Source organism: Micropterus salmoides, unplaced genomic scaffold (genome assembly GCF_014851395.1).
Source record: "Micropterus salmoides isolate LMB-PRFRI ecotype aquatic unplaced genomic scaffold, ASM1485139v1 Ms_hic_scaffold_4, whole genome shotgun sequence".
Classification (NCBI taxonomy): Eukaryota; Metazoa; Chordata; class Actinopteri; order Centrarchiformes; family Centrarchidae; genus Micropterus; species Micropterus salmoides.
In genome coordinates, this window is record NW_024043372.1 from 5725434 (window position 1) to 5750047 (window position 24614).

The 24614-nt window shown below is 38.1% G+C and overlaps 1 protein-coding gene across 1 annotated transcript; it reads left to right on the forward strand.

Annotated features, from left to right (window-relative positions):
* Window positions 1-4406: 4406 nt before the first annotated feature.
* On the forward strand, window positions 4407-24338 carry LOC119885809 (CMRF35-like molecule 8). The gene is made up of 8 exons (XM_038696038.1): window positions 4407-4428; window positions 4540-4851; window positions 4975-5289; window positions 6889-6981; window positions 7120-7197; window positions 20722-20774; window positions 22960-23159; window positions 24311-24338. Exons 1-8 carry the CDS (start codon window positions 4407-4409, stop codon window positions 24336-24338), a joined length of 1101 nt encoding a protein of 366 aa, XP_038551966.1.
* The last annotated feature ends 276 nt before the right edge of the window (window positions 24339-24614 follow it).

Consider the following 24614-nt stretch of genomic DNA (forward strand, 5'->3'; position numbering starts at 1 on the left):
ACTGCTGCCCAAAGGTTTAACATCCACAGGTTTTAGGAGAAAAAAATTCTAATAAAATGTCTTTAGTTTGTTCCCTCAGTCACCTGTGCAGATACACAATTTATGATCTATGAAGTACGTAATTTACTTGATTAAAACCAGATCATGAATAATGATGAGGATGTACGCATTCACAGTTTGTAGTTTGCATAAGTTATAACTGTTGCACTGTGTCAGGGGACAGTACAAGTTTTCTCTCTCTCTCATTACAGTCATTTCCTATTTACTGTGTAATGAAGTGATGTATAAGGTGGGAGGAGATGTGGCTAAAACTTAAAGAAGAAAGATGAAAGGGGCAGGATAGAAAATTGAGGAGTAGTTTTTAGGTATCATAAGATGTAAGTTCAGGAAATAGAGCTGTGTAGATACAGGAGACCAACCAACAAGGAGGATCTCAGCATCCAACAAGATGAAGATCTTTCTTCTTCTCTTCCTCTCACAGACGACAGGTAAAAACATTTGCTGCTATTGGACTACTGATCTTAGAGATTACACTTGTTACAGCCCTGCTCGTAGAGCACTGACTTCACAGTTAAGATGTCTCACTCAGTAAAGCTTGGTCACAAAAAACAAATAATTTTTTTAAAATATTTTACATGATGAAAATAATCAACATCCAGTTTTTGTAAACACTGAAATTGGTCTCAGCCTCAAAATCCAGTTCTGTTCAGGCTATAAGAGAAATATTTTAAGTCTGAAAGGATATTTATAGTTTTATGTACAAATGTTAGAGCAGGATTGTGAGGAACAGTACAGTAATGGTGGAAGAAAAAGCTTTTCAGACATGATATTTTAGGGGGTTCAGGAGTTGATGACTGTAGACGCCACTTTCAGCAATAATGTTATCAATGTGTTTGTATAGCCCCTCCTGTGGGTGTCCATCAGTGGAGGCTGGTAAATAAACAAATGAATGACAGTTTATTAAAACACAGTTGTAAACTATTAAATGTCTTCAAAAAAGTAATAATTGCTGACATAGACCCAAAAAATAAACAGAACATGAGGACTTTGGGAAGTACACCTGTAAATTTGACAATCGACCTTTACAACCCAATGCACATCTAATGAATTAAATGAAATTTCAGAAACATATTCTCTCTTTGCTTTTTATGTATCGAGGCGTAACTGATTTAATTTAGCTTTCATACTGTACATGTAAAGTGTGGTGCCACTACTCTAAATTATTTTGCTTCCACATCCAGTAGAGAAATCAATTTGCCATGAAGATCAGATTCCAAAAAAAGCAGATGTAACACTCTCCCCACTCATCACCAATGTAAGCAACTCCTCATTGTCCATTGGACTCGACCCCGACACCCTGAACAACTGCAGGCCCATCTCCATCATTCTTTCTCTGTCCACAATCCATGAGCGAGTTGTCGATACTCACTCAAACTGCCCTACTTAAAATCACCCAATGACATACTTCACTCTGACTCTGGGTTCCTCACCATCCCCTATCTCCATGCTATCTTTCAAACAGACCCTCAAAACCCACCATTCAAGACTGCATTCTCCAGTTCTGTCCTTCCCCTCTCTCCCTCCTTTTCTTTTTTAACCAGTTACTTTTATCTTTCGCCCTGTAAAGCGTATTTGAGTGTTTAGAATATTATCAATATCATTCACACCTTATGAGTGTGGTGACCACGTGTTAGCACAGCATTACTGTATTTTAATTCCGGTTTTACCTTTCTGAGACAGACGGCTGTCAGAATCAATTTAAACAAACTGCGTACAGAACAGCTAAAACCACCATCACATGTGATCACACAGGAAACAAACACAAGTTATTCTGCAAACAGAACGGTTAAATCTGTGAGCTGAAGGTTAACTGTGAGCAGCACACATCTGACTCTTTTAGCTTTGATTTTCTCACGCAGATAATTAAAGTGTCTCTGAAATATGTTGTTAAATACAGTCACTGATACACACCAATGTCTTTCTGTCTGTGTCTCTACAGCTTCTATTACTAACTTCACCACGTTTCCAACTGTTGGATGGAATCTCACATACTGGTGTCAATATCCAAATGATTCTTTTATAAACAAATTCATCTGTAAGGGAGAAGATCCATCTATATGTAAAACTCTATTAAGCACACAGCGCAACAAGCCCATTGGGAGGTTTTCTATGAAGGAGGACAAAAACAAGAGAAAGATCACCATAACAGTGAGAAACGTAACAACAGACGACACTGGGACATACTGGTGTGGAGCAGAAACCACTGACAAAACACACAGCAACAAATTCTTCCAAAAGCTGGTGATGACTGTAGGTGAGTGATGTTGTTTTATTGTGTAGATGTAATCTGATCCTGGTTCAGATTGTAGGAGGGTAATTGTTGGATGACAAGCATGAAAAGCAAGCTATAGTAATTATTGATTACTGCTGGACTCTTATTTCATCTTATAAAGTTATTTTAATAAATATTGGTCTGTAGAGTTTCAGGGTCCTGTTCCAGAAAGCTGGTTTAACCCTAACTGACCATCAGTTGTATCAGCTCTGAGTATGTTAACCTCATATTACATGCATGATGAATAACTAAAGCCATCATCAATTGATCTGCAATCCAATGATTCACCATGGCGACGGGTAAAGCAAAAGAAGTAGTGAGAGAATCAGTTATTTCTCTGTGGTAAAGTGCAAAACACTTGACAATTGACCTTTTCACAAAAGACATTTTTACATCACAGAAGGAGAAACACAGGTGTAAACAATAAAATACATGAGGGCTGAATTCCATTTAGCTGCTGCAGTTTCAGGGTCCTGATATTGTTCATGCTGACTCACTGTCATGACTTACTGTTAGACTTGAATATAACAGAGCCATTGTTAATGTTATTATGAACACTTGTGCTTTTCCTGCCATCAAACAGATAAGACATATTTCAGTCACTGTAAGCTGAAACAATAATAATGACTTTAGGGTTGCAGTTGAAAAGGCACCTCAAAAACTGAGATAGTTTTATCTGTTTCATGTATTGATCTTGATTAAACAGCATCCTATTTCATCCATATTTAAGCATGTAGTAGATTTTGAAATGCTGTTACAAAGGCAGTCAACTGGGATATCCTGTCACTGGCTGACTCAGTCTGCAGAAAGATATCTTGTTGCTATTTGTGCTCTTGTTTTCATTTCCTGCACTTCCATTTTCAGAGCAGCGAACTGCAGTGATGTGACAACAGAACTCTATCAGCAACAACCAAAACCCTTAAAAAGTGATCAGTTTTATTTACACAGATGTAGATACTTAATTTTTTAAGGATAGATGCACAATTTATTAAGTCTTACAAAATAATACTCACATTTCTGTATGTGCATTGAAAGTGTTACTGTTCACTGTTATTGTGACTAATACTAGCTGCAAAGAGATCATTTCCTAAAGGATGTGAGAATACATTTAGAAATTCAGCTGAAGCTATATGAGGTTCTGGGCTGGACAATTGTTTTTTACTCCGAGCCAGAAACCAACGACCACTCCTGGGTTTAGCTGTTCTTTAGCTCAAATTAATTCATTAGAATCTACTTTTCAAACATGATATTTTAGGCTGTTCAAGTGTTCTTTTAGATTTAAATTTAAAAACCACTTCCAGCTAAAAACTTTTAATTAATGTGTTTGTATAGCCCCTCCTGTGGGCACTCAAAAGTAGAGGCTGCTAAACCGATGATGAGTGACTGTATGTTAAAACACAGTTGCAATTATATAAAATATATCTTTAAATAAGATATTATAATTGCTGACAGATACTGTCCTCATAGCAGCCTATAACTACATTATAGTGTGTTAAAAGAATGTATTAAATTTTGTATACTGCTTCCAAGTGGTAAATATTGAGCTCAAAGTAAAGTTGCAATGTTGCATTGATAGAGAGCTAATTCAGATGACAGTCTGTCAAGTGTCATGTTGTGAACTTTTGTCTTTGATCTACAGGTCATGAGGTCTTGTCTAAAGTGAAGGGATGCCCATTAGGATGGATTAAATTCACCTGCAAATATCCAAAACCAAATGTAACATATGAAAGTATTGATTTAGTTAATCCCAAAGAAACCATACGAAGTGCTCTAAAGAATGTGTGGGAAAACAACGGCAGAGTTTTCCTGTACCATGATCCAAAAAAAAAATCTCAGGGTGGCCATTAATAAAACTGAACGTGAGAACTTTGGGAAGTACACCTGTAAATTTAACCAACTACCTGACTCATGTGACACAGTGGAACTGGACTTGGACGTTGGTAAGAGGCACTCACTTTTTATTAAAATGAATGTTACAGATGTTGGTTATAAATTTCCAGACTATTTTGACTCTAATTTCACATTCACTAGAGTCAATTTCTATTTCAAGTCATCATCTACTCAGATAAACAAAATGGAGATCAATTGCAATAAAAGTAGATTTAACATGATTCACACTTTACTGTATGAGTGCGGTGATTTGCATTTACATCATGTGTTAGCACATTATCACAGTTTCACATTTTACCTTTCTTGTTTATTTGCAGAGACAGACGGCTGCCAGAGACAATTTAATCAAACTGCGTACAGAACAGCTAAAACCACCATCGCATGTGATTACACAGGAAACAAATACAAGTTCTTCTGCAAACAGAAAGGTTCAATCTGTGAGGATATTTTATCAACAAAATCCTCTCTGAAGTCAAACGGGACATTCACTCTCACAGAAACCAACAGTAACTTCAGCGTGTCCATCAGTAACGTGTCCTCACATGATGCTGGTGTCTACTGGTGTGGAGTGGAAACACATGAAGGAAGTTACAGAGCTGCTCTCAGAAAGATACAGCTGAAGGTTAACTGTGAGCAGCAAACATCTGACACTTTGAGCTTTGATTTTCTCACACAGATAATTAAAGTGTCTCTGAAAAATGTTGTTAAATACAGTCACTGATACACAACGATGTCTGTCTGTGTCTCTACAGCTTCTATTACTAACTTCACCACGTTTCCAGCTGTTGGACAGAATCTTACATACTGGTGTCGATATCCAAATTATACTCTGATAAACAAATTCATCTGTAAGGGAGAAGATCCATCTATATGTGAGCCTTTATTAAGCACACAGCACAACAAGACCATTGGGAGGTTTTCTATGAAGGAGGACAAAAACAAGAGAAAGATCACCATAACAGTGAGAAATGTAACAACAGACGACACTGGGACATACTGGTGTGGAGCAGAAACCACTGACAAAACACGCAGCAACAAATTCTTCCACAAACTGGTGATGACTGTCGGTGAGTGATATTTTTTATTGTGTGGATGTAGTTGACTATCAATTTTATCAGCTCTGACTATATTAACCTCCAAGTGCATGCAAGACATAAATAAAGCCATCATCAATGGATCGCCAATACTACGATTCACCCTGGCGACGGGTAAAGCAGAAGAAGCAGTGACAGAATCTGAGTTGGCGTGAATAAAGATAAATAAGTTACAGTTTTATAATGAACCACAGTTAGTTTCTCTGTGGTAAAGTGCAAAACACTTGGCAACAATTGACCTTTTCACAAAAGACATTTTTACATCACAGAAGGAGAAACACAGGTGTGAACAATAAATTTAATGATGGCTGAATTCCATTTAGCTGCTGCAGTTTCAAGGTCCTGATATTGTTCATGCTGACTCACTGTCATGACTTACTGTTAGACTTGAATATAACAGAGCCATTGTTAATGTTATTATTAACACCTGTGCTGTTCCTGCCATTAAACAGATAAGACATATTTTGAGTTGATTGCCTTTAATGTTATTGCATGTCATATACTACTTCAGTCACTGTCAGCTGAAACATTAAAAATAACTTTTTGGTTCAGTTAAAAAGACACAACTGAGATAATATTTTTATTTTTGTTTTACTTAGCAATCCTGGTAAGAGCATCCTATTAGACCTGCTCGATTATCGCAAAAATCGTAATCACTTATTGACCAATAGTTTTGAGATCATGATTAATTAAAACAATTATTTATTGACTTTGGAAATATTGACCTTTTGGAGAAAAGAAAATCATCCCATGGATTTTCTCTAACCCATTCAGTATTAAACCTGCTTGGTGACCAGATCTGTCTGATCTGGTCATGTTACCACACAGTTGTTTACTATCATATGCTGATGGCTCTTTTCTAACTGTCTGTACCAGTTTTTGGGACTGTCACAGTGTGTAACAACCGTAAAACAGCTGAACTGGTTTTTCCTTTCTTGTTCTTGATCATTTAACTTTTTTTTCAAATGGCAGTCAGCTGTGATATCCTGACGCTGACTAAGATCACCTGATGTTGTTGCTGTTTGTGCTCATTTTCATTTCCTGCATGTCTCAGAGCAGCATCCTGCAGTGATTTGACAGCAGAACTTTATCAGCAACAACCAAAAACCCTTATCAAGTGTTCAGTTTCATCAACACAGATTTAGTGTTTTATGCATATTTTACCTTTAAGGATAGGCTGAAATTTTGTCTTGAATGTACAATGAAAGTGTTACTGTTCACTGTAAGTATGATCCATACTGGCTGTGAAGAGAACTCTCTTTCAGAAAGCAAATGAGAGCATTTCTCACACTGAGACTATTCCTTTAAAAGGCTCTTACACAATAGACCTTTTGTTCACAGCAGATATATTGACCTGTCACAACAGCAGCTGAATGGATTCAGTCTCATTCATTATCATTTATTCATTATTTAGTTTCCTATTTTTGTGTTTCAGAAACACGGGAGACCAATCAAAAAAATGCATTTGTGCTCTCGGTGAATGTATTAACAAACCCAAGAGAAAAGAGAGTTCTGTGGAATCGGACCTCTAAGGGTTATTCTCTTGCCAAATTAAATTGTCTTTTTTTTCAGTATCACCAGCAGTATCAACAGCAATGTCACCGACATTATCCACATCTCTGGTTTCTTCAACCCAGTCAACTACTGAGTCTGCAGAGAATCGTGGTAAGAGAGCAATTTGGATATATTACACCATCTGCTGGAGAAGAGCAAGAGGAGGGGAAATATTTCAAATTAATCGCCCACTTAAATGTACTCAACACAGACAGCTGTGGATGATAATGAATCTGGTTTATATTGCAGGTGACCGTCAGGTCGTCATTATTGTGATCGTCTGTGTAGCTGTGCTGCTGCTGTTTGTGCTGATTTTGATCTACAAACGTAAGAGTTATTACCATTTTCCAGAAGAAACACACACTCCTTCACAACAGCTCCACCCTGTGTGTAAATGAGGATTAAAAAGGCCAAAGAAGACACTGGATACCGTTTGTAGAGACTGTGCATCACTTCTTTTTCATGTCTTGAAGTTGATGAACACAATGTTTTTATACAAAGAAAGTAATAACTTCACTTATTTATTGTTTCGTTGCAATTTGGTTAGGTTTAGGCACAAAACTACTAAAGATCATGGTTTGGGTTAAAATAACTATGTACGTCACTTAATGCGCAGGTTCACTTACGTCACGAAACTTACATCACGTAACTTACGCAATTTATGTAACTTGCGTAACTTAAATAAAAATATTTAATGTTGACTTTTTGTTTCACACTGGACACGGACCCCAGTCTCCTGGTACAAAGTCCGGGTGCTGGTCCTCCATCCACCCCAACCACCTCCTTACTCAGTCTTTTCTATTAAATATCATATACCTGCCTTTACCATCCAAAACTGACGCAACAGTGCTTCCACCGAAGCGTTGAACTATGATGCTATAGGGATCCCCATTGCGTTACAAACTGATGCTGATGGGTGTTAAGTCAGAACTTATTCAGCAAAAGTGTTTCCATCTCCCATTTGGCACATTAACTATTTCTTGACAAAGACTAAAAAGCACCTCAAGCGAGTGTTAAACCTTTCTGCGAAATTAAGGAAGTTTTTTCAAATTTTGCATATTTTGTATTTCCATCAAACTAATGCGATACTTCTTAATGGATATTTAAAAAATGTAGCTGGAAACAAAGCTAATAACACAGTCTCTGGGCCACAGTAATGACTGAGATCCCATTCTTCCTATTACAAGTCAGTGTACCATGATATGGATTTTGAAACTTTTGAAACTTTTAAGATAAAAGTACTACATAACGTTGCTTTACGGCTTAAAGTTTAAGGCTTAAAGAGACTGTGTCTCAATTTGATGAAAAGCGTGAAATTAATCCATATGTGTCCTTCTGCTTGTTTGCTTAGTTATTGTTCTCTTACATTTTCTTCTGCCAGGATTTTCACATTTAAAGAACACAAGAAATGGAGCAGCAGCACAGCACAAACAGGTCAGTGTATAAATGAGACTGTCCTCCATAGAAAAACGACCATATAGGTTGTTTAATCCACACAAAAGTACAACTGTTTACGTTCATTGTGGCAGCGACCTCTAGTGGCCGTACAACACAAACACATGACAAGGACGGTCACTTGGGGCGGCAGTAGCTCAGTCCATAAGCATTAGGCTGGGAACCGGAGGTTGAATTGATATTGCTGAAAAAATTGCGCAATAGCTGGATTACTCATCTCTGAATGATGCCAGATATTAAATATTTGTGTTAAAAGTATAAGAAAGAACTTCTGGGACTCTCGTTTCATAGAAAAAAAATATATAAATTAACACTGGTATAATATAATAATAATAACACTGCTCTTCAGTCTTTCAGTGACAGAATCTCTTTTTTCTATATGTGGCGAACCTGTTGTGTTTGTTATGAATATTTTACCTACAGTGGTCAGATACAGGAAATATGTTACTGTATGATATAATGTATATGGGAATGTTTTAAAACTTAAATTATTAATACAATATTGTTAATAGCTATTGTTCTTTTAAAGGTTCAGTGTGTAATATTTCTGAGGATCTATTGACAGAAATGCAATATAATAACTGTAACTATGTTTTCAGTGGTGTGTAAAGAACTTACATAATGAACCATTATGTTTTTATTACCTTAGAATGAGCCATTTCTATCTACATAACCACGGGCCCCCCCCACACCGGCCCGTCTGGCACCAATAACCATGCCACGCTCAAAATTGCTTAAATCACCTTTCTTTCCCATTCTGACATTCAGTTTGGAGTTCAGGAGATTGTCTTGACCAGGACCACACCCCTAAGTGCATTGAAGCAACTGCCATGTGATTGGTTGATTACATAATTGCATTAATGAGAAACTGAACAGGTGTTGCTAATAATCCTTTAGGTGAGTGTATAATTTCTTAATATCAAGGCAAGTTTATGTGTATGGCATATTTCAACAACAAGGTAATTCAAAGTGCTTTACATAAAACATAAAAGGAACAGGGAAATATAAAAAGTTTTAAAAGTTAAAACAGGCAGGTCTCCCACCTTTGCTTATTTTACTCCTTTGATTCCCCATCTCCCACTCTATCCCCCCTTTATCCTTATCCAAAGGACTTCTTCAGTTCTGGAGAACTGAAGAACTGAAGAAGTCCTTTGGATAAGGGACGAAACGTCTTCCAGTAGCTTCAACCAAGTCCAGTTGCCCTTCATTTTAACCTTCGTTGGATAACTATGACCTGGATGACTGAGAATCTTCATAGATATCCCCCCTTTAGTTACTTAGGGACTCTAACCTTAAGGGGACTCTAACCCTTCTTTAGATACAGTTGTCACTGTAAATCCGGATTGTCCAGGCCACAAACTCTGGCAAAAGCGGTTGACAGCGGGACCCTGTCAACAAGTTACTTAGGGACTCAGACCCTAACGGGACTCTAACCCTTCTTTAGATACAGTTGTCACTGTAATTCCGGATTGTCCAGGCCACAAACTCTGGTAAAAGCGGTTGACAGCGGGACCCTGTCAACAAGTTACTTAGGGACTCTAACCATTTAACACTTAGGGATTCGCAACCCTAAGGGACCGTGTCGACCAAAGCGTTTTTTTCTGATGCCAGCATCTTTTTCAATTCATTGCAATGGAAGCACCGCATTTTTCCAAGCTGGTACAAACGGCAGGAGCGTGACGAGGTGCTGAGCGTCTTTTCCGGTCGCCAAGTGATGAAAAATGTTCAACTTTGGGAAAAACGCTGCGCTCTCCACTGTCACTTTTTACCCAGCCGTCCAATCACAGTGCAGGAGGGGCGGGACAAACACCGCACCGAGCACATCATATCTTGAACGAAGTGATTTGCCTACTCGCCGAGGTGTTTCCTCGCCCGCAAAATCTCATGATCCCACGTACAGACAGTCTGTGCTCTCATGTTTCAGCCTTCTCTTCATGCAGAGCAAGGGCCAGAGCAAGTAGGCCTATGTACTTTGTGGTGAAATTTTTACATTCACTAAAATTAAGTAGGCTACCCTACTTGCAAAACATTCCACGGAAACTATGTATCATGGCAACCACAATGTCTTGAAAAAAAACAATGCGCCTCCAAAACGCACCCTAGCGCTCCCAGCTAGGCGTTTTCAGAACAGCAAGTGGCGTTTTCAGCTGGCAAAAGACAGTTTGGGTGGACTCAGACCCTAACGGGACTCTAACCCTTCTTTAGATACAGTCATCACTGTAAACCCAGATTTCCACGCTACAAACTATGGTAAAAGCAATTGACAGCGGGCCCAGTCAACAAGTTAACAGCGGAGAAACCAGGGACTCTAACCCTTGTAATTCCACTTGGCCCTGTTAACTGAGAATCAGCTGTGTGAGATGGTAGAATCAAAAGAGCAATCTAATTTGCAACTCTCACCACTAGATGCCACTAAAGCTTAAACACTGAACCTTTAAATTTTATTTTATTTAAAATCCGTTACTCAGACCCTCAGATGGAGAGTTCACAATGGAGAGTTCTTATTTTATGGATTTAATATGATTTTGTCAGACTGTATTTTTTTTATTTTTTCTATCCTGGTAGGATCATTTCTATGAGGAGATACAGCAGCACATCCAGACACCAGACCCAGGAAATAAGATAGACACGATTTATGCCACTGCCACCTTTCCCACAAACCCGTCTGCCTCGCTGCATTACTCTACCATCAACTTCCAAAGCAGCTCTGACAGAGTTGGTGGTGAGGCAGTGATCCTCAAACCCAGCTCTGTTGCCTGCAAATATTCTCTTTTGAAGCAAAATCCAGCCTACTGTACTGTCGACCTGCCGTCCAGCTCTTCAGAGGAACCTCTCTACACAACAGTCAACAAGCCACAGCAGCACTGAGCAAAGATCAGCCCTGTTAGGAATTTATGACATTTACTACATGGCCAAAATTTCAGGTCATTCATTTCTGATGTAGTTGTTTACAATGAACACCAGCTCAGACTTCAGGAACTTCACCAAGATATTCAGATGTTGGACCTTGTTGACTTAAGAAACATCTCATCTCTTTCATTTCTCTGCTGATGATACCTTGCTTTAACTTTAACAGGATACTATCTGTGTATCTGACCACATTCAAACTTGAAAACCAATGTTTCTTTCTTAGTTTTTGCCTTCATTCTGATTTCTCTTGTTGTATTTGCTAGTGTCATGTAACTGTGTTCATTACTGCACCTATTTATTTGTGTTGGGAAATGTTGCCTGGGTTTCAAAGACTGAAGAAGAGATACCGGGATGTACTATATGTCAACCTGGGAAGTTGCTGTATACAGACTGAGGAGTGACGTCTGGCATCAAACAGTAGGTAGGGTTTGCCTCCTTTGTGTCACTCCACGTGTTTATGTCATGTGACTTAGATCACGTGATTTCCAAAACGCTCATTTGAGTCATATTTGGATATTGGTAAAAACAACCTATGTTGTCGTTTAGGTTTGAGGACTTGTTGGTATATATGAATGTTTGTGTGTGTGTGGTACTGTATAGTTGAATAGATATTGCTGGAATAATTGTGCAATAGCTGGATTACTCAAGTATGAGTGTTAAAAGAATAAGAAAGAACTTCTGGGACTCTCACTTCATAGAAAAAACAATATAAATTAATATTGACCAACAAGGATGCAGCGTTTTCACTGTTTCAGTGACAGAATCTCCCTTTTTGCTACGTGTGGAGATCCTGTTGCGTTTGTTATGAATATTTTACCTACAGTGGTCAAATTTAGATGCAGGAGCACTTCCTGTTTCTTCCCTGTTGCCTCTGAACAGAAACCAAGGAGGATAACTTGTAAACTAAACTCTCCCTATAAAGTATTATACTGTTACAACGAGATAATTATCAAAAAACCACTGCAGACTACAATGGGAAATATGTTACTGTATGATATAATGTATATGGGAATGTTTTAAAACTTTAATTATTTAAACAATATTATTAAAAGCTATTGTTCTTTAAAATTGTATTTATTTAATATCAGTTACTCAGACTCAGTTCTTATTATATGGATTTTATATGATTTTTTCAGACTGTATTTTTCATTCTGTTAGGATCATGTCTATGAGGAGATACAGCAGACGCCAAACTCAGGAAATAAGATGAACACAATTTATGCCACTGCCAACTTTCCCACAAACCCCTCTGCCTCGCAGCATTACTCCAGCGTCAACTTCCAAACAGCTCTGACAGAGTTGGTGGTGAGGCAGTGATCCTCAAACCCAGCTCTGCTGCCTACGAATATTCTACTGTGAAGCAAAATCCAGCCTACTGTACAGTCAGCCAGCCGTCCAGCTCTTCAGAGGATCCTCTCTACACAACAGTCAACAAGCCACAGCAGCACTGAGCAAAGATCAGCCCTGTCAATTTATGACTTTTACTACATGTATGGTCAAAATTTCAGGTCATTCATTGCTGATGTGGTTGTTTACAATGAATCCAACTCAGACTTCAGGAACTTCACCAAGATAATCAGATGTTGGACGCTGTCAACTTAAATCCCATCAATCCAGAGACACACGATTCACTTCATCATCCACATTGTTTGAGTCACCAAGGTTTGAGTTATTATATTATATATTTCATAGTTTTATGTACAAGAAAACAATCATTAAAATGTTGCTTATTATTTACAACACCAGTGTAACAGCCTCCTCATTTAATCTTATTAATTTCACTGTATGCAGGATTTTATTTATTTTTTTACTTTAGTGTCATCTAGTGGTAAAATTAAGACTGACATTGTGTCCCAGTTTGCTCCTCAGTCTCTGATTCGCCCTCTGTATTGGTGTTGCTCTTTGTCCCTTTCTCTAACTCCCTAGCGCTGCCATCCTCAAGCTCACTGTGTGAAAGTGAATTTAATAATGTCAGTTATAATGTAATAATGTCAATATATTTAGAAATACAGAGGTGAAATTACAGTGTTCTGAAGTTGAGCATGTCAGTCATGTTGATTGTTTATTGTTGTGAACTTTCTCACTTTAAATGTTGCAGCTGCTAGAAATTGTGAGATGGAATGATCTCCTTGAGTTTTGTGAAGCACTGGTTCTCAAACTTTTTCATGTCAAGGACCCCCAAAACTGACTCACATTAGACGACGGACCCCCATTTGAGATCCCACCGTGACACACTGTGGGAGACAACACTACATGCCTTTTACCAAGACTACAGATATCATCAAAATAACTTGAAAGATGCAACAATCACATAGAATTTTACAAATAGCAAATTAACTTTAATGTGCTGAATATCTAGATACATTCATTTTCAATTTAAATCACCAAATAAGCACAGTTTCCTGTGGTTTACTGATGTCTGCAATGATGTGTGGTAGAAAAATATGAGGGGTGGAGCTTTTTGTAAGTGACCTAAAATAGAATGACACTAAAGCCTGAGATCATAACCTGACTGAGGATGTTCAGTCTGACCGTGATGCTTTTCTATTCAGTTTTGTTGAATGACTAATTATTATTGAACAAGGAGTGACTATAACAGTGTTAAAACAATGCAGGGGGGCTGTGATGGTGGGGGTGTGCTGTTTAAAATGACGGTGAGACATCAACGATCCAGCCCAGTTTGACAGTCCATCAGGTTAAAGGATCACAGGATCTGACAAAAGATCTGGAAAATGATCACAGCATCAATAGTTTAACATTTGGTTGCACTGACTGTGAGGTAAACAGCAGAAATACAGCGATCCAGTTACAAAGGAACGTCTGCTTGCTTGTGTTTCATTTGCCAACTCAGCTTCTTACCCGAAGACTTCCTTTTGCAGTCTGGCAAAAGCTGTGCCAGGTTTATCTTTTTGCCAGAGTACTCTGAAGGTGTTTTTTTTTTCTGCCAACAAAAACTCAATAAAACAAGGCAAGGCAGATACTGCCACACGTTTTAATCTAATTCAGCCAATAAACCTGATTAAACATGATAACCTGTTTATAATATAATAATATTTTATCAGCCATCAGCAGCAGTTTCATGTGGTTTTGTTCTATGGGTGGAGACTTAAGTGAGCCTGTGGTTTGCAACCTGTTGGTTTTAAATAGCTTTTCTGGTTAAGGGTGAGAATGTCTCATAGCCAGAGGGAGATAAAAAAAATAATAGTAAGAGACGTGTCAACATAGACCTCATCCACAGCCATCACTACTGTTGTTCCACATTTCCATGTGAAGCTTTACAGCTTATTATTACAGCTTCTGTTTAAAAAGAGCTGTATCTCCTACCATTTAAATGCTGAACACTATCTGACAATGAAAAACTAAAAGGCCATTGTTCACTATCTGCTCAGCAGCAAACAGGACAGACACAGTTAGAGACTAACTGGTGAACACAGTCGAGCATTTAGCAGCTAAAGAGTCAAATCTTCTCTCAGGAGAGGTTCTAGCCCCAAAACAAAGCTAACAGAGAGAATACTGGACAGATGAATGACCACTCTGCTTTGCGAACAAGTTCATCTTGAAGGTGATAATATGTTAATGATGTTCATAGGTTGCTTCCACTGCCCTCCAACAGGGTCACACACAGGTCCAAAATACAAACGCACAAACAGGACCTCTACATGTCAGAGTGAGGGGGCTGCCACGCAGTCAGGCTCCCTGAGCAGTTAGGGGTTCAGGCTTTGCTCAGGTGAACCTTCAGCAGTGACCAGGAGGTGAAGTGGCACCTCTCCAGCTGCCAGTCTGAACTCCTTTTGACTGATCCGTGCTGGACGTGAACCGGAACCACCATCCGGTTCCCAAGATAAGACCCCACAGACTGAGCTACTGCTGCCCAAAGGTTTAACATCCACAGGTTTTAGGAGAAAAAAATTCTAATAAAATGTCTTTAGTTTGTTCCCTCAGTCACCTGTGCAGATACACAATTTATGATCTATGAAGTACGTAATTTACTTGATTAAAACCAGATCATGAATAATGATGAGGATGTACGCATTCACAGTTTGTAGTTTGCATAAGTTATAACTGTTGCACTGTGTCAGGGGACAGTACAAGTTTTCTCTCTCTCTCATTACAGTCATTTCCTATTTACTGTGTAATGAAGTGATGTATAAGGTGGGAGGAGATGTGGCTAAAACTTAAAGAAGAAAGATGAAAGGGGCAGGATAGAAAATTGAGGAGTAGTTTTTAGGTATCATAAGATGTAAGTTCAGGAAATAGAGCTGTGCAGATACAGGAGACCAACCAACAAGGAGGATCTCAGCATCCAACAAAATGAAGATCTTTCTTCTTCTCTTCCTCTCACTGATGACAGGTAAAACGTTTGCTGCTATTGGACTACTGATCTTAGAGATTACACTTGTTACAGCCTGCTTCTGAAATAATTAACAGGTTGGTCTGGTTTGGGTTATTCTCATTTTGTATTAGTTTAATATAATACAGCCCTCAATACAGTGCTCTGAAATCGGTCTCAGCCTCAAAATCCAGTTCTGGTCGAGCTATAAGAGAATTATTTATCGTTTTGTGAACAAATGTTACAGCAGGATTGTAAACAACAGTACAGTCATGGTAAGAGAATAAACAATAACAAGGTGTCTTTGAGGCGGTGTGGCTAAAAGACAAATTCATGTCTGCAAAATGTTCACTGACAACATTTCATGTGGGGTTTTTTAAATAGCCAGCTCCCTTGTGATGTTATCTCGTAGCATCTAAAACACAAGATCAGTATATAAACAATTTCACTAGAAGGACCATGCCACAACAATGTGTCATTTAAAGGTTTAATGAATCTGAATGAACAGAGGAAATTGTTCTTTAGCTCAAATTAGTTAGTCTACAGAGAAAAAAAAAAAAAAACATAAACAAAATCAGCTTTTCAGACAGGATATTTTAGGCTGTTCACGTGTTGCTTTAGATTTAGGTTTAGACTCCACTTTCAGCAATGCACTTACGTGTTTGTATAGCCCCTCCTGGGCGCTCAAAAGTGGATTGTAAACAGATGATGAATGACAGAATATTAACACAGTTGCAATTATATAAAATTTCTTTAAATAAGAAAAAATGTAATTGCTGACAGATACTATTAAAATGTCCTCATAGCAGCTTACGACTACATTAAGTGTGTTCTAAACCATGTATTCAATATTTGTATACTGCTTATAATTGGTAGAAGGAGTTCAAATTAAAGTGCTTAATTAATTATTAATTAAAATGTGCTTCACAATTATCTAACAGGTGGGTAACTTTAATAACTTGTAATAATATAACATTATGTGTGTAAAAGTAAAGGTCAAAATCATTTAATTAAAAGAAACGTGCAACTGGGCATTGAATGTCTGTGATCCACTGATTCAAAGAGCTGTCTGCTGACAGATCCTGCAAATGTATACAAGAAACAGTGTTTGTTGCATTAATAGAAAGCTAATTCAGATGAATGATGTCACATCGTTTCAGTGTCTAACATGATGTGAACTTTTGTCTTTGATCTACAGGTTGTGAGGCCTTGTCTGAAGTGAAGGGATGTATCAGGATGGGTTGAATTCACCTGCAAATATCCAAAACCAAATGTAAAATATCAAAGTATTGATGTAGTTTCTCCCAAAGAAATCATACGAAGCTCTGAGAAGGATGTGTGGGAAAACAAAGGCAAGTTTCCCTGTACCATGATCCAAAAAATACAAATCTCAGAGTGGCCATTAAACAACTTGAACGTGAGGACTTCGGGGACTATCAGTGTAAATTTCACCAACAGTCGGACTCATCCCAGGACACAGAGGAAGTGAAATTGGATTGGTAAGAGACACTTTTCATTCAAATACATTCTTTGGATCCAGCGCTTAAATATATATACATATTAAAATGATAAGAACTTAATGCAAAGTATTTTGACTCCAATTTCACATTCAGTAGAGTCACTTTTTTAAGTCATCATCTGCTTACATAACCAAAATCAAAATCAATTTGCCATAAAGATCATATTCCAATACATACTGTATGAGTGTGTGATTGCATTTCCATCATGTGTTAGCACAGTATCTCAGTTTCACATTTGATATTTCTTGTTTATTTGCAGAGACAGACGGCTGCCAGAGACAATTTATTCAAACTGCGTACAGAACAGCTAAAACCACCATCACATGTGATTACACAGGAAACAAATACAAGTTCTTCTGCAAACAGAACGGTTCAATCTGTGAGGATATTTTATCAACAAAATCCTCTCTGAAGTCAAACGGGACATTCACTCTCACAGAAACCAACAGTAGCTTCAGCATGTCCATCAGTAACGTGTCCTCACATGATGCTGGTGTCTACCGGTGTGGAGTGGAAACACATGAAGGAAGTTACAGAGCTGCTCTCAGAAAGATACAGCTGAAGGTTGAAGGTGAGCAGCACACATCTGACACTTTGAGCTTTGATCTACTCATACAGAAAATTAAGTGTCTGTCTGTCTCTCACAGCTAAAATTACTAACTTCACCAAGTTTCCAAATATTGGACAGAATCTCACATTCGGGTGTCGATATCGAAATGATGCTCCGATTAACAAATTCATCTGTAAGGGAGAAGATCCATCTATATGTCAACCTGTAGTCAGCAATTGCATGCATAGTGAATAAATAAAGCCATCATCATGGATCAGCAATACTATGATTCACCATGGCAAAAGAAGCAGTGACAGAATCTGAGTTGGCGTGAATAAAGAGTCCCTAAGTTACAGTTGAAGTTTTATAATGAACCACAGTTAGTTAGTTTCCCTTTGGTAAAGAGCAAAACATTTGGCAGCATCAGACCTTTTTCACAGAAGACATTTTTACATCACAGTAGGAAAATACAGATGTAAATAATAAATGAATGAGGGCTGAATTCCATTTAGCTGCTGCAGTTTCAGGGTCCTGATATTGTTCATGCTGACTCACTGTCATGACTTAACAGAGCCATTGTTAATGTTATTATTAACACCTGTGCTGTTCCTGCCATCAAACAGATAAGACCATTTTTGATTTTATTGCCTTTATTGTCATTGCATGTGATATACAATTTCAGTCACTGTCAACTGAAACAGTAAAAAAAACTTTTTGGTTTCAGTTAAAAAGACACAACTGAGTTAATATTTTTTCTTTCTAATCTATTTTCTATTTTTACTTAGCAATCCTGGCAAGAGCATCCTATTACTCAATTATGGCAAAAAATCATAATCACTTATTGACTAATAATATTGAGATTGCGATTAATTAACACGATTAGTCAATGATTTGGGGAGTTTGCATGCTCTCCCCGTGTCCCCGTGGGTTCTCTCCAGGTGCTCCGGCTTCCTCCCACCATCCAAAGAAATGCAGGCTGGGTTAATTGGTGTCTCCGAAATTGTCCTTAGGTGTGGATGTGATTGGTGTTGTCTATGTGTGGCCCTGAGATGGACTGGTGACCTGTCCAGGGTGTACCCCGCGTTTCGCCCGATGTAAGCTGGGATTGGCTCCAGCTGTTTGCAGGAGAAGCGGTTGACGATGGATGGATGACCTTTTTGAAAAAAAGGATCTTCTTGAACTTTGAATTTTCTCTAACTCATTCAGTATAAAACGTGCTTTGTGACCAGATCTGTCTGATCTGGGCATGTTACCACACAGTTGTTTACTGTCATATGCTTAAGGCTCTTTTCTAACTTTTTATTTGCACCAGTCTTTGGGACTGCCACAGTGTGTAACAACCGTCAAACAGCTGAATTGGTTTTTCCTTACTTGTTCTTGATCAAAAGCGCTCCACCCTTCATCTTGGCCCGAGCTGAACATATAGGTCACATAACCACTGGATTATAAAGTCAAAGCAGAGCATCATTGCGAAAAAGAATGTCTCACAAAAATTATTTTACCTAGATTATTTTGTTTTCATAACTTGTGGAAGCCAAAATCATAATTGAAAATTGCAGAAGAAATCAGAACCTTTATAGTGTATGTGAAGAAGCAATTAAGCTGAAACTCATTAAAGCCTTATAATTTGCTTTGTTAAAAAAACATTTGACTTTTTTTTCAAATGGCTGTGAAATCCTGATGCTGCTTAATACTTGTTTTAAGTTCCTGCACTTCTTCAGAGCTGCGTTCTGCAGTGATGTGACAGCAGAACTTCATCAGCAACAACTAAAACCCAAGTGATCAATTCATAAACAGATTTAGTGTTGAGTGTTTCACTATGCATGTTTTATACTTTTTAAGGATAATTAACATTCTGATCTCTAAGGGTTATTCTGTCTGTTCTCTTGCCAAATTTAATTGTTTTCTTTTTCAGTATCACCAGCAGTATCACCAGCAGTATCCACATCTCTGTTTTTTTCAACCCAGTCAACTACTGCATCTGCAGAGAGTCCTGGTAAGAGAGCACGTTTGACTTCTTAAATCTTCTGCTAGAGAAGAGCGGGGGGGGTTAAAATGAAATTTCTATAAACGTCCACTTACATTTTCTCAACACAGACAGCTGTGGATAATGACCCATGTTAAAAAAAATAATTGTGGTTTATTTTGCAGGTGGCCCTCACGTCGTCATCACTGTGATCGTCTGTGTAGCTGTGCTGCTGCTGCCGTTTGTGCTGATTTTGATCTAATCTACGCATGTAAGAGTTATTACCAGTTTGCAGAAGAAACACTCACATTTTGTAAACAGAAAACCACATTAACAACAGCTCCACCCTGTGTGGAGGTGAGGACTAACAAGGCCAAAGAAACACTCTATATCGTTTGTAGTGACTATACATGACTTCTTTTTCATGTCTTGAAGTTAATGGACACAATGTTTTTATACAAAGAAAGGAAAAACTTCACTTATTTGCCAGACTTACAAGAGGAAACAAATAATTATAAATTTGTTGTAAAACAGAATTTCACAAAGTATAAACTTTACATTTTCCCCAACTCACCAGCATGAGTCTGGTGCGAATTAGCCTCCACCTGAAATTACTCATGCGCAGTTTAGGAGAGGTCCAATCTCAATGAGGATAACAAGAAAACAAGAAAAAAATACCAGGTGTAAACACAAAGGCAAGATCCGATGGTTAAAGTAACATTATATAAATTTGTTTTTTGCGAGATTTGGTGTCAGTACTGTTGTGGGAATTTACATCACAGTAGGAATAACATAAGGATATAGGAGAGGAAAGGTTAAGGATAAACACATATATCTATAAGACATAGCAATAATATTAATAATAATAATAAAAAAACCAGTCGCATGGACCCGAGGACCATGAATCTGAGATAAATGGATAGAGGTCCTCAGGAATATGTTTTAAGTTGCTACCAGCCATGTTTCAGTGCGTTATGGGAATAATAATGTCGCTTTAAGGCTTAAAGTTAAAGGCTTAAAGAGGTAGTGTCTCAATTTGATAAAAATTGGTGAAATTAATCCATTTATGTCCTTCTGCTTTTTTACTCAGCTATTGTTATCTTACTTTTGCTTCTTCCAGGATTTTCACCTTTAAAGAACACAAGAAATGGAGCAGCAGCACAGCACAAAAAGGTCAGTGTATAAACAACTGTCCTCTACAGAAAAAAAAATAACCGTATAAATAAGCGACCTCTAGTGGCAGTACAATGCAAACACATTAAGGATCGACTGGTATTTATTTTTTTGGGCCGACCGATGACTGATATGTGGAACCGTTATACATTTGCTGTAAAATTTTTAATCTTGGTGTCAAAATTTTGAATAACACAAACTCCAACACAAAACTTTGTTGAAAATAACAAGATTAAAGTTAATTGTCATGTTTAATCTTTAAAATATAAATTAAATGAATTAGAGATCCATCCCAGAGATGGACTACTATAATTGAAAAATTATCATAACTTTTCCTTTACCACCTGCTATTATATTATAATATGTGTGTGATGTGCTGCAAGTAGGCAAGTTAATTTTACTAAATGTAAAAATGTCACCACAAAGTGTAGGATAGGCTCTGCATGAAGACATTTACATTTATTAATTTAGCTGATGCTTTTATCCAAAGCAGCTTACAATTGCTCTATATGTCAGAGGTCGCACGCCTCTGGAGCAACTAGGGGTTAAGAGTCTTGCTCAGGGACACATTGGTGTTTCACAGTGGATTGAACCCAGGTCTCTCACATGAAAGGAATGCATCTTATCCACTGCCCCATCACCACCCCAAGGTTAAAGAGCTGAGGTGGTTCGGTATGGTGTTTGTCCCAACCCCCCAGCACTGTGATAGAACGGCTGGGTAAGACCATTGACCACGCGCGTTGAGCTCCAAGCTGACATTTTTTCACTCTCGGTGACCGGAAAAAAACACTCAGCGCCCAGCGCTTGCCTCTCAACAAGCGGCTTTGCAAGGAGCTAGTAAATTTTAAGATACGTATCATCTCAGCTAAACAGGCTACAACCAGCTAACTTCGTAGTTTCAGGGTTAGCTAGTTAGCTAACCATATTAGGCTGCGTTCAAAAAGTCAAGAATAATCTTCTTTCCTAACCACCTTTCTTTGACCTCGATGGAAACGTCATGAAGTCAAAGAAAGATGTGTCCGCCATCTAAAGGCGGACATCACGGTGGATGGTACATAGCAAAAGGCAGATAGGGTAACAGTTACCAAATAATGGACAGGGTGTTTCCCACAGAATGACAGCGTAAGGTGAGAGAGAGAGAGAGAGAGAGAGCGACTGTGCAGAAGGGGTGCTGAGCGAATAGCCTAGTATATGCTCTGCCCGCAGAACTGTGATCTAAATCGATTTTACCCATAGCCTAATAAAAAACAACAATAATCGAAATACTTCCAGGTCACTTGACTCAGTTAGGAACCTTCCTAAGCAAAAAAGACGCAGCCCTAGTCTTAAAGGCGTTGACAGAACCCCGTAGATCCCAAACCTCATCCTGACCTTCACAGTCAGTGATTGTATGTATGTTGAATGGTAAACCCAACAGCTGTGTAGGTAGGGTTTGCCTCCTTTGTGTCACTCCACGTGTTTATGTCATGTGACTTAGATCATGTGATTTCCAAAACGCTCATTTGAGTCTTATTTGGATATTGGTAAAAACAACTATGTTGTCGTTTAGGTTTGAGGACTTGTTGGTATATATGAATGTTTGTGTGTGTTGTGGTACTGTATAGGTTGAATAGATATTGCTGGAATAATTGTGCAATAAGCTGGATTACTCAAGTATGAGTGTTAAAAGAATAAGAAAGAACTTCTGGGACTCTCACTTCATAGAAAAAACATATATAAATATTGACCAACAAGGATGCAGCGTTTTCACTGTTTCAGTGACAGAATCTCCCTTTTTGCTACGTGTGGAGATCCTGTTGTGTTTGTTATGAATATTTTACCTACAGTGGTCAAATTTAGATGCAGGAGCACTACCACCTCTGATAACCAACTGGCACACACATTTCTTTGCTGTTTCTTCCCTGTTGCCTCTGAACAGAAACCAAGGAGGATAACTAAACTCCTCTCCTATAAAGTATTATACTGTTACCAACGATAATTATCAAAAACCACTGCAGACTACAATGGGAAATATGTTACTGTATGATATAATGTATGTGGGAATGTTTTAAAACTTTAATTATTTAAACAATATTATTAAAAGCTATTGTTCTCTAAAATTGTATTTATTTATAGTTACTCAGACTCAGTTCTTATTATATGGATTTTATATGATTTTTTCAGACTGTATTTTTCATTCTGGTAGGATCATGTCTATGAGGAGATACAGCAGACGCCAAACTCAGGAAATAAGATGAACACGATTTATGCCACTGCCACTTTCCCACAAACCCCTCTGCCTCGCGCATTACTCCAGCATCAACTTCCAAACAGCTCTGACAGAGTTGGTGGTGAGACAGTGATCCTCAAACCCAGCTCTGCTGCCTACGAATATTCTACTGTGAAGTAAAATCCAGCCTACTGTACAGTCAGCCAGCCGTCCAGCTCTTCAGAGGATCCTCTCTACACAACAGTCAACAAGCCACAGCAGCACCGAGCAAAGATCAGCCCTGTCAATTTATGACATTTACTACATGTATGGTCAAATTTCAGGTCATTCATTCATTGCTGATGTGGTTGTTTACAATGAATCCAGCTCAGACTTCAGGAACTTCACCAAGATATTCAGATGTTGGACGCTGTCAACTTAAATCCCATCAATCCAGAGACACACGATTCACTCATCATCCACATTGTTTGAGTCACCAAGGTGTGAACAGGACTTTTGCACCGATCTGTAATTACTAGAGGAGTCTTTCTTGTCTTGCTTCTGAAGCTCAGCTTTATATTACAGCTGATTATTATCTCATTACCTGATTTAACTTATCACAGATACTGTATATTGTTGACCTGGTCTGAATCAGAGTCCTAGAAATAAAAGAAAATCCTTTCCCTACAATTCATGATATTTTATGAAATTTTGCACACTGAGAACATATTTTGAGAACATATTTTGACGACTACATTGACCATTTGAATTCACATTTAATTTCCAGATAAAGTGGCTATTCCTCTTTTTGTTTTGGTCAGTTATTTACTCATTTAGTGACGTTAACACACCAACTAGACAACTGCACTGGGATCAAATCATTATTTTACATTACCTTGACAGCTGAGGTGGTATGGTGCAGTGGACAAGATAAAGACCTGGGTTCAATCCCCCTCTGTGACCCCTCCACTGATGTGTCCCTGAGCAAGACACTTAACCCTAGTTCCTCCAGAGGCGTGCAACCTCTGACATAAAAAGCTTTGGATAAAAGCGACTTAATTTAAAGAAACTGTTTTAAAACTGGTAGTTTGTTATTATATATATATTTCATAGTTTTATGTACAAGAAAACAATCATTAAAATGTTGCTTATTATTTACAACACCAGTGTAACAGCCTCCTCATTTAATCTTATTAATTTCACTGTATGCAGGATTTTATTTTATTTTTTTACTTTAGTGTCATCTAGTGGTAAAATTAAGACTGACATTGTGTCCCAGTTTGCTCCTCAGTCTCTGATTCGCCCTCTGTATTGGTGTTGCTCTTTGTCCCTTTCTCTAACTCCCTAGCGCTGCCATCCTCAAGCTCACTGTGTGAAAGTGAATTTAATAATGTCAGTTATAATGTAATAATGTCAAATATTTAGAAATACAGTGGTGAAATTACAATGTTCTGAAGTTGAGCATTTCAGTCATGTTGATTGTTTATTGTTGTGAACTTTCTCACTTTAAATGTTGCAGCTGCTAGAAATTGTGAGATGGAATGATCTCCTTGAGTTTTGTGAAGCACTGGTTCTCAAACTTTTTCATGTCAAGGACCCCCAAAACTGACTCACATTAGACGACGGACCCCCATTTGAGATCCCACCGTGAC